This window comes from Anguilla rostrata, chromosome 13 (genome assembly GCF_018555375.3).
Source record: "Anguilla rostrata isolate EN2019 chromosome 13, ASM1855537v3, whole genome shotgun sequence".
NCBI classification, from domain to species: Eukaryota; Metazoa; Chordata; class Actinopteri; order Anguilliformes; family Anguillidae; genus Anguilla; species Anguilla rostrata.
This window is the reverse complement of record NC_057945.1, coordinates 4,126,650-4,138,171: the sequence shown is the minus strand read 5'-3', so window position 1 is coordinate 4,138,171 and position 11,522 is coordinate 4,126,650. Positions and strand designations below refer to the sequence as shown.

Here is an 11,522-nt window from a genome sequence, read left to right as displayed (position 1 = left end):
TTGGGCTCTCATTCCATGTAAGCCTCATTCAATTTGACATTTTGAAATAAACGAGCCAACCGGAACTAGTCTCAATACAGTGTCAAGTACAGAGCCAATGGGAGCTGGTCTTAGTGCAGAGTGCTGCAGATCAGAGCCAATGGCAGCTAGCCTTAGTACAGGATGCACCAGTACAGAGCCAATGGGAGGTAGCCTTACTACAGAGTGCTCCAGTATAGAGCCAATGGGAGCTGGTCTTAGTGCAGAGTGCTGCAGGTCAGAGCCAATGGGAGCTAGCCTTAGTACAGGATGCACCAGTACAGAGCCAATAGGAGGTAGCCTTACTACAGAGTGCTCCAGTACAGAGCCAATGGGAGCTAGCCTCAGTACAGAGTGCTACAGTACAGAGCCAATGGGAGCTAGCCTCAGTACAGCGTGCTGCAGTACAGAGCCAATGGGAGCTATCGGCCGGTGGCCCGGGTTTACAGGTCACTGTAAACACTGCGCTCGGTTGCCCTGCTGTGGCTTACATGCATAAGCAGAACAAATCAATTTCACTATGGGCCCGAAATGAGGACTTCCACAATAAAACCAGCATTTCCACACAGAGCAAGAGGCAGACAACAGTCAGGGACAAGAGTAATGATTACAATAACATTTTCCAACAAGGAAAGAGTCAATATGCTAGAGTCCACCCAGTAACTTCTGTGATGAACCCTTAGAGATATAAGCAATGTTTCAACATTCATAAATAAATCTATATTAAATCCGGATCATTAACCCTGGTCCTGAATTGCAGGAGATATTTTAATTTTGAATAGTTCCATCTAAACCTGTAACTACATATCTGTAGTAGCCACTGCACCAAATAAATATAGGTGACCATGCGCTAGAGGAAGAAATTATGTAATAATATGCATCATCCCCTGCATAAATTTCATTTAATAATGGACAGTTATACACTGAAGACCACAGATTTAAAAACGAAAGCAGTCCAGGACCAGGGGTGCGCGCTGCTGTAAAACTCACATCCATTCTCAGCATTAACCTCCAAACATCACTGCTAATGAAATGACCCAGCACCATTTATTACTCAACGGACCAGCTTATGACCTCAGCAACTGAACATATCTGAAAAAATAACTACTATTCCTTGACTTTGATAATCTCTGTATTGCTTCAAAATTCATATGTATTCAGGATATACAGAACCTTCATCTGTGCTGCTGCATGCAGGACGCACGAAGGCAAAGCTCTGATGGGCAGACAGGGTATTTGTCTTGGGTTCTGAAGTCCCAGTAACCCCAGTAAGAACCGGAAACCGTGCGGACGCTCACGTTCCTCAACCCTGCGTCCATTCCTCCAGTCCGGCGGCTCTTTCGCTGACAGGAACCGTTAAACCGGCTGGAGGCTCACTGGCCCTCAACAGCAGTGTTTCGGAACCAGGCCCTGGGGACCCCACTGTGGGGTCCCACTGTGGGGTCCCACTGTGGGGCCCCACTGTGAAGCCGGCTGTTCTCCCAACCGCACTGACAAGCTCTGTGTTGTAATGGGCTGCTAAACTGGTCTTAATTAGACATCTTTACAGTCTGCTCAAGGATGATTCACCCTATCAAAGCCATGTTATGCCAGAAATAGCCATGTACGCCTGAAAAACTAAATGTGCCATATTCACATCGCAGGAAATTCAATCGGTCAGACCAGCTCATGCTTTAATTTCCTGTGCTTATGTACTATATGACAAATGATTCCAACGCTAAAGAGGTTCCATTTTAACAAACTGACAGTTGGCTCCCATTTGCCGAGTGTGGAAACAGGAAACCCTCTGTGTAAAATGGATGAGTTTACCTGGCAGGGAAAAATAAGTCTAACCACACAATTACTGCAAAAATGAAACACATTTTCAACAGCCAAGAAATCAGCTTTGACAAAACCACCATACAGTGGGTTCCCCCGTACTGAGAACCTTGTGTGAAAGATGAGGAACAGCACCACCATGTGGCTGCACATGAAAGGACACTTAAGAGTCAAGTTCACACAGTCACTGATGATGGATTTCTAGGCTAAAGTACTTTCTCTACACTTATTTATACTCCAATAAAGTAAAATATAGTCCAGGGCAAACACTACCCGTATCAATTTTTATTACTAAAATGTAAAACCAAAGAAGTGTGTTTAACTTGGAAGGCTTGTTGATGAAGGCATGGTCTTGTTACAATCGACACACTTCAGGCATTCATCCATTTATACAGTATTCATCAGTTTAGTTTTCATGCTCCAGGTGGTAATGTTGAAAGCAGTCTCTGCTACTTTGGCGTCTTGCGCTAAAACCTGACTGGCGGTGAGCGAAAGAGGTATCTAAATCAGGACCAAACTCCAGACTGAGGCGCGTGTTGCAGGTTACTCGCCTGGAGCACAGTGCCGCAGTTACTCAGCCTGGGGCCGAGTGCAGTTACTCAGTCTGAGGCAGAGCTGCAGGTTACCGTCCTGAAGCAGCATCCAGGTTAACTCCATCTGGGCGCAGTGTCTGCAGGTTAACTCCTGAGGCACAGTGTCCGCAGGTTTAACTCCAGTCCTGGAGGGCCGCAGCATCTGCAGGTTTAACTCCAGGCCTGGAGGGGGCGCTGTGTCTGAAGGATTTTGAGGTTTTCTTTCGATTGGCAGCCAGTAGAAAAAGGGTGAGAAGTGTATGCCGACTCCTGAGCCAGTGGGTGACTTAAATTCACTCAGGAGCTTAAAATCTCAGAAATTCATTCAGGAGTTAAAATCTCAGAAATTCAATCAGTAGCTAAAATCGCAGAAATTCACTCAGGAGTTAAAGCAGGTGACAGGTCTATGCTAACTGAAGGGCAGAAAACATTCTTCCGGGATTCAGTGTCTTAGTCCAGATCATTTTGGGGCAATGGTCTTGCTTAAACACTTAAAATGGAGATAAACGACCTGTGTAATTACTTTAAAAAAGAAGAATAAAACGAGCTCTGTTACAGCTCTATAAATATTACATATTGGTTATATCTGGACTCCCTAACCAGAGATCGGGGCCGGTAATGGGATAGTTCACTGATGTTTTTTAAAAATGTACCGTTTCAGATTTAGTGCATGTTCTGGACTGGCTCGGACAGTTTTTGCGTGTGATGAAGGATGTTTTAAACACTTACAGATGTTTCCGATGCCTGCCAGCTTTACAGTGGCTGCTATAGGGGCATTCTAGTATCTGTAGACCAAAGCAGGAAAATTCATGTGAAGTAACTCCAAAGCAGCTTGTTCAGCTATGTTACATCAACAGACTGTATGAAGAATTATCAGATAACAGAAGCTTCTGGACATACCTAAAACCTCCCTCAACACACACGAACAGTCTGAGGCAACCAAATGATGTACTAAAACTGAAATAGTGTTTTAAAAACATGAGAAAGTGATGTGTGTCTTTCAGGAAGGGGGGAAATGTATTCGCTTAAAATCATGTCCCTCAAAGCTCACCTCTGCTGTGGGCGGGGTCCACAAACACACTCATCTCAAACATGGGGTACAACTGCGGGAGGGCGCCCCCTGCTGCTTCAGCACAGCAGCGGGAACGGGAGGAGGAGGAGAGGGTCATTCACTGATTTTCTGGCGGGTATGTCTGCGCCCAAAGTCCTCCTTTTAGGGAAGCGAAGAGCGGAAGTGTGGGGCGGGCGGAGCCACTCGCGTGATGTCACTTCCTCCTACCCAAGTGAGGGCAAGGCGACAGGCAGACGCTGAAAGGGGCAGGAAGTCCGCGGAGGGGCGGAGAGCAGTCACTTCCCCCCGGCCATGATCTTCAGGTACTGCAATGCATTGTGGGCGGCGCTGGCGCGGGCCCCGTCCAGATTGGGCGCGAAGCCGTGGCAGACTGTGATTGGCTGGGTGGAGAGCTCCACCAAACACTGACACAGCCCACTGAGGCTGCGTTCCTCTACAGGGCAGAGAGAGCAGCATTAAAATGGCTAATTACTCAAACATTAAATACTTTTATTATTGTTACAGTTATGAATACATCATTCATATATTTAAACTATTTCTCTGTTCACACGGGATGTTTTTCTGAAGCTGTGCAGGTTAAGTGCCCTGCCCCAGGGATTTGAACCGGCAACCTCCCCCAGTGTGGCGCAGCCCTTAAGCACTCGGCTCAGCCGCCACCCGTGCGCGAACACACGGGACGTAATGACAGGCCGGCCGTTTCATTTCTAAAAATATGCGGGAGGAGCGCCCGGAACGGCCCACGTTTAGCGCCGCGGGTGCGCCCAGGCTCCCCGGAGGCCTGCGCGTTATTTTCGGAAGCATTCGGGAAGCAATTACATAAGGAGTGACACACACAAAGCCGTTTTGGTCGCGCGTTTAGAGCTGGCCTCCACATTTCCTTGGTTACAAAGAGGGAAAAAAAAGATGTTCCCCTGATTAGCTCATTATACAGAGCTGCACTGAGAAGCGGGGCTGAGAGAGACAGGCGATTGGATGCTGAGGGAAAGGGGCGGGGCTGAGAGAGACAGGCGATTGGATGCTGAGGGAAAGGGGCAGGCCTGAGCGAGACAGGCGATTGGATGCTGAGGGAAAGGGGCGGGGCAAGGCTGAGAGAGACAGGCGATTGGATGCTGAGGGAAAGGGGCGGGATGGGGCTGAGAGAGACAGGCGATTGGATGCTGAGGGAAAGGGGCAGGGCTGAGCGAGAGGCGATTGGATGCTGAGGGAAAGGGGCGGGGCAAGGCTGAGAGAGACAGGCGATTGGATGCTGAGGGAAAGGGGCGGGACGGGGCTGAGAGAAACAGGCGATTGAATGCTGAGGGAAAGGGGCGGGGCTGAGAGAGATGGGCGATTGGATGCTGAGGGAAAGGCGTGGGGCGGGGCTGAGCGAGACAGGTGATTGGATGCTGAGGGAAAGGGGCGGGGCTGAGCGAGACGGGCGATTGGATGCTGAGGGAAAGGGGTGGGGCGGGACTGAGCAAGACAGGTGATTGGATGCTGAGGGAAAGGGGCGGGGCTGAGAGAGATGGGCGATTAGATGCTGAGGGAAAGGGGCGGGGCTGAGAGAGATGGGTGATTAGATGCTGAGGGAAAGGGGCAGGGCTGAGAGAGATGGGCGATTGGACGCTGAGGGAAAGGGGCGGGGCTGAGAGAGACAGGCGACTGGATGCTGAGGGAAAGGGGCGGAGCTGAGAGAGGCAGGCGATTGGATGCTGAGGGAAAGGTGTGGGGCGGGGCTGAGCGAGACAGGTGATTGGACGCTGAAGGAAAGGGGGGCTGAGAGAGATGGGTGATTAGATGCTGAGGGAAAGGGGCAGGGCTGAGCGAGACAGGCGATCGGACGCTGAGGGAAAGGGGCGGGGCTCACCCAGGTCCAGGTAGCTGACGTCAAAGCGCTGCTCCTCAGACAGCTCGCTCAGCAGGGAGCAGAAGTTGGAACTGGGCATGCCCAGAGGATGACTGCGCAGCTGCAGGATCTTCTCCCCCACTGAATTACGCAGGCTGTCCCAGGTACAGCCAAAACCTTTACTCTTACCCCCCTCCATCCTGCCCCCCATCTGCTGGGGAGGGGGGGGGTGGGGAGAGAGAGAGAGAGGAGGGGTGGGGGAAGGAGGGAGAGAGAGCAGAGGGGTGGGGGGAAGGACGGGGAGAGAGAGAGGGAGGGGGTGGGGGAGAGAGAAAGGAGGGTGGGGGGATGAAGGGTGAGAGAGAGGGAGGGGGTGGGGGAGAGAGATGAGGGGTGGGGGATGAAAGGCGAGAGAGAGGGAGGGGGTGGGGGAGAGAGGATGAGGGGTGGGGGATGAAAGGCGAGAGAGAGGGAGGGGGTGGGGGAGAGAGAGAGGAGGGGTGGGGGTGAGGAGTGGGAGACAGAGATGAGTGGTGGGCAGAAGAAGGGCGAGAGAGAGGGAGGGGGAGAAGAAAGGGAGAATAGAGGTGTGGGAAAAAAGAAGAGAGAGGAGGATAAAAGTAAAGTATTGAGGGAAAGAAAAAGGGGGATAGCAAATAGAGGGAGAGATACAAAGAGGGAGAGGGGGAAAGAGAGAGAAAAGAGGAGAGAGAGATGGATAAGAGGCAGTGAGAAAGGGAGTGAGGCAGAGAAAGTGACAAAATCACAATAAAAAACAAATACTATAGTCATAACTGCAATATGCACCACCACCTCTACAGTCTCAACACCAAACATGGCCTTACAGCCTCATATTAAACAAGGAACAATTATTTTAAAAATCAGAAAACAAATTCTGCAATTATCCTGAATCCACATTAAATGGCACAATACTGATATTTGAAAATGCTGATAAGCCACTAATTTGACACAGGGCTGATTTGCGAAGTTGTTATTGAGCCCTTTTGGATACAAGGCTGACAGGCTAAGGTGCTGGTGAGTGAGAGATGTTCCCTATCGGACACAGGGCTGATATGCTAAGATGCTGGTGAGTGAGAGATGTTCCCTATCAGAAACAGGGCTGATATGCTAAAATGCTGGTGAGTGAGAGATGTTCCCTATCGGACACAGGGCTGATTTGCTAAGATGCTGGTGAGTGAGAGATGTTCCCTATCAGAAACAGGGCTGATATGCTAAGATGCTGGTGAGTGAGAGATGTTCCCTATCAGACACAGGGCTGATATGCTAAGATGCTGGTGAGTGAGAGATGTTCCCTATCGGACACAGGGCTGATATGCTAAGATGCTGGTGAGTGAGAGATGTTCCCTATCGGACACAGGGCTGATATGCTAAGATGCTGGTGAGTGAGAGATGTTCCCTATCGGACACAGGGCTGATATGCTAAGATGCTGGTGAGTGAGAGATGTTCCCTATAGGACACAGGGCTGATATGCTAAGATGCTGGTGAGTGAGAGATGTTCCCTATCGGACACAGGGCTGATATGCTAAGATGCTGGTGAGTGAGAGATGTTCCCTATCAGACACAGGGCTGATATGCTAAGATGCTGGTGAGTGAGAGATGTTCCCTATTGGACACAGGGCTGATATGCTAAGATGCTGGTGAGTGAGAGATGTTCCCTATTGGACACAGGGCTGATATGCTAAGATGCTGGTGAGTGAGAGATGTTCCCTATTGGACACAGGGCTGATATGCTAAGATGCTGGCGAGTGAGAGATGTTCCCTATAGGACACAGGGCTGATATGCTAAGATGCTGGCGAGTGAGAGATGTTCCCTATTGGACACAGGGCTGATATGCTAAGATGCTGGCGAGTGAGAGATGTTCCCTATTGGACACAGGGCTGATATGCTAAGATGCTGGCGAGTGAGAGATGTTCCCTATTGGACACAGGGCTGATATGCTAAGATGCTGGTGAGTGAGAGATGTTCCCACCATGTTGAAGGTGTCGTCCTCGGCTTCGGCCTCATGACTGCTGCGCAGGTCCACCGGCACGTCGTGGATTCGAGAGAGCATCTTAGCAGCAGCGTTCCGCTTGGCCAGCTTCTTCGACGTGCCGCTGCCTGCGGAAAGACGTCGAAGGGATCGCGGTCACCAAAACCGCAGTACCGCCAAACAGCCAAAGAACTACGGAGACCACGAGGCTCTGGGCCAAACCGCGGTGCTCACCGATCTCCACGAAGCGCTCCACGCGGCAGGTCATGGTGAACTCCTTCCGGTGCGCTGGGCCCGACTCCTGCGTGACGGTGTACTCTGGCAATCGCCACCCTTTCTGTACCACCAGCTCCTGAGGGTGAGGGTGAGCGAGAGAGAGACAGAGACAGAGAGACAGAGAGACAGAGAGAGAGAGAGAGAGAGAGAGAGAGAGAGAGTAAGAGGAGACCAGCAGCCCTGGTCCTGGAGAGTTGCAGGGTCTGTCTGCTGGGGTTTTTCCCCACAATAAAATCAGGGTTCCCCCAGGTGGCAGACCCCTGGAGTCAGGGAATTGCAGGTGCAAAAAAACCAAATGAAAGACAGAAATGGGGGGAAAATGACCTTGAAGGGGGCAGAAGGAGTCAGATGGACTATTCAACAAGGGAGGAATAAAGAGAGGGAGTCCGAGTGAATTAAAAAGGAGAGAAAGAGACAGGAGGAAAGGAGGGATTTCTCCCTTTTTCAGGGGCTCACCTGCAGAGCTCCCACAGGGTTGCATTCCGCTTGCTGCGTGGAGCTGGACACCTTCACCTCCGAATGAGAGCTGCCAAGAACAGGAAGTACACCCGCGGTCATACCCAAGCATCTCTGCATCAAGTTAAGCCTGCTGCATCCATACCAGGCCAAATAATAACAGGAAGTACACCTGCAGCCACACCTGAGCATGTCTGAATCAAGCTAAGCCTGCTGCATCCATACTGGGCCAAATAATAACAGGACGTACACCTGAGCATCTCTGAATCAAGCTAAGCTTGCTGCATCCATACTGGGCCAAATAATAACAGGACGTACACCTGACTTCACACCCGAGCATCTGCGCATCAAGCCAAGCCTACTGCATCCATACTGGGCCAAATACGAACAGGAAGTACACATAACAAGTTGCTATATTGAAACTACAACGGTTGTCACATGCAGGCAGGGTACTATGGAAACTTGAGTGGCGGTTGCCACAAAGCATCCACTCTTGTAGTTTCAATATAGCAACTTGTTAGCATCTTACTTCTTTAAAGCACATAACGTCTTTGAATTTCACGGTTGAGACATTAATGGGTGTAATTTATCTCGTAGAACAAAACATGAAACTCTCTTCAACATACGTTAACCACACCTTATTTTCGGCAGTGAACAAAATCCCTATGGGACAAAAGCATTGGAAATCTGACAAGGGAACCCATGGCTCAAAAATGCAAACAAACTTCCAGGTTTTAGGACTACAAACTGTAACACCCTTTTGACTGCCGATTTTAAGGTAAAAAATGGCAAGGTTAAAAAGAAGAAACCCTGCAGGACCTGCAGCGTTCCAGGACAAGGGTTGCAGAAGCCTGTTCTGATGCCCAGCCCAGAAACGTCCAAGATCACTTACATTACAGGCATTTAGCAGACGCTCTTATCCAGAGCGACATACACTTTTTACATAGCATTTTACATTGTATCCATTTATACAGCTGGATATTTACTGAAGCAATTCCGGTTAAGTACCTTGCTCAAGGGTACAACGGCAGTGCCCTACCCGGGAATCGAACCTGCGACCTTTCAGTTACAAGCCCAGTTCCTTACCCACTGTGCACCACTGCATACACACACACACCTACATACATACGCACACACACACACACACATACATACACACACACACTCACATACTCTCTCACACACACACACACGCACAGACGCACACACATACACACAGAGCCAACTTAAATGAAGTGGTAACTGACACTGACCTCCCCCCTTCAACAGGCACCTCCACCCCAGCCAGTCCTACATCTCCTCCGCCTCCTCCCAGACCCCCGCCTCCTCCTGCTCCCCCCAGCCCTCCTTTCATCATCTTGAGGGCCGCTTCGGCTGCCTTGTGCTTCGCGGCCTTTTTGCTCGGGCCCTGGCCGGTGCAGCTTATGTCGCCCACGGACACGCGGAAAGTAAAGTTGGGTTGGTGGGCCTGACCCTCCGCCTTCAGCAGGTCGTACACCGGGGTCTTGCCTATCCGCGTTCCATACTCCTGCAGCAGACTTATGGGCGTTTTCCCCGGGTTCACGGCCAGCATTTGCTCAATACTACGAAGCAAAGAGAAACGGTGCACGTCAGTATCACTCCAGTGCCCGAGTTGAAGGGGATCGGACAACACAACTGCACGCTGCATCACTACCGCTAACGCTAGTTTACAGAAACGAAGCCAAGGTAGCTAAACGTAATACGGTTAATACAGTCAGTCAGCTTGCTTAAAATAATATGGTCAGACAGAATGGTTAGGCAAGGTAACAGATTTTCCAAATGTTGCAGTGAAGTGCAAATAGTTAACCTACACAGCCAAAACGATAACGGCAGTTGGGTAGCTAAAATTGCCATGCTTGTTGCAATGTGTGTAACGTTAAATTTGCCTAAACAAATAGAAAGATGCAACATAGAGGGCAGTAGCTAGCGCTGGGTAGCATCCGAACATCGAGGAATGTGCAAGTTAGTTTCGTGTTAATGAAATCGGTCTGGTTTTTTTAAAGACCGGTAAGTTAGCTATGCTGGCTAGGTAGCCAAGTTTTGTGCACGCACGAAGCTAGCTATCCAGTTGCTAATTAGCCAATAGCGCGTTAGCGAGGTCTTATGTCTGTTTATCAATAGTAATCAGCCTAGCCACCTAGCACTAGATTAGCCATCTGAAGTGACCCTACCTGGAACACCCAGAGTTTCTCTTGAAGCTGCCCGGCGTTTTCTCGTCGTTCATTCCCTATTTACGGAGCGAAACCCAAACAGTTTCGGATTGCAGACACCCCCCCACAGCCTCTTGTTTTCATTAACGGCTCCCACGGTTGCGACGGTGGCAGCGACATGAAGAAACGGCGACAACTCTCGTCTAATTGTCCCCGCCACCGACAGCCATAAACCCTGCAGGAGGAGGACAACACACTACCATTCGACGTCGGTTCACGACAGTGGCTGCCCTAGGTGGACGATGCCATCAATGGTTGATCTAGGATCAGCAAATCCAACCTTACGCTTGGCCTCGAACCATTCTGCCCGAGCAGGCTGGGCTGACCCAGGGTCAGTGTTTAACAAATGCTATCCATCGAAACCCCGCCGCACTCGACCATCCAACATCTCGCGTTCCCATTGGTCGTCTGCTGAAACTCTACGTTTTCATTGGTTTTAGGTTGTGGCATCTCAGCGCCTTTGAAATGTCGAAGTCCTACAACACTCGCGGCAGAAGATGAGGTCCACTGGTCCAGTCAAGCGGAACGGTTGTCACTGTAAGACGTACGAGATAAACCGTCAGTTTGAGCCAGTTCAAAGAAAATTCAACGGATGACACCAAAGACCATCGTTTCCCATCGAAATAATAACTTTTGCTGTTCTTTTCACTTTTACATTTTCCCCAGACGTGCCCTGCCCTAGTCATGTTGAAATTTTTAAATCACTACTTTGACATGATTTTCTACGCACGCGCCACACAGTTGATCTAAAATACGTTTTGTAAATGAGGCCCCAGGTGTAGTAACCTTTTTTTACAGTCTCTGGTAGTAACCTAGTATTAAAGTTCACCGATGTCCTCTATTCTACTGCCCACTCGTGGAAAATAACACGTAGGCCAGATTAGAGGGAGCTTATTTTTGTGAATTATAGGCAAATGATATTCGAATATAGCCGAACTCTAACTAATTACAAAAGCTAATATTCGAACTCAATTTCATGGCACTTTTGACAGCCTTACTTGGGATCAAGGTAAACTATCAACTTTCATTTGAAGGGGAATATGTTGTAATAGCACAGAACATGCTTTTTATTGCCACACAACCTAGGCTGGTGGTTATTGCTTTTGGTACAGTGTGATTGATTAAACTATGGCTTCAAACACAGAATATTGCATGGCCCCAATAAAAGTATCACACAAAGTAAATATTGACACATAAAACATATGTGTCAATATATGCCAGCTCGACCACTCCACTCTGTGGCAGCAGGGCGACTTGCGCCC

The 11,522-nt window shown here is 49.5% G+C and overlaps 1 protein-coding gene across 2 annotated transcripts; it reads right to left on the bottom strand.

The window, feature by feature from the left end:
* Positions 1-2,521: 2,521 nt before the first annotated feature.
* tarbp2 (TAR (HIV) RNA binding protein 2) lies at positions 2,522-10,620 on the bottom strand. 2 transcript variants are annotated; one of them, XM_064304387.1, is made up of 7 exons: positions 10,222-10,620; positions 9,283-9,612; positions 8,030-8,099; positions 7,532-7,649; positions 7,298-7,425; positions 5,327-5,519; positions 2,522-3,913 (listed from the first exon to the last, which is right to left on the bottom strand). In XM_064304387.1, the coding sequence occupies exons 1-7, from the start codon at positions 10,272-10,274 to the stop codon at positions 3,756-3,758; spliced, it is 1,050 nt and encodes a 349-aa protein (XP_064160457.1). In that variant the 5' UTR covers positions 10,275-10,620; the 3' UTR covers positions 2,522-3,755. The 2 variants fall into 2 exon arrangements, with proteins under 2 accessions (XP_064160457.1, XP_064160459.1); XM_064304389.1 differs by having other exon boundaries at positions 5,327-5,516; positions 10,222-10,619.
* Positions 10,621-11,522: the final 902 nt, after the last annotated feature.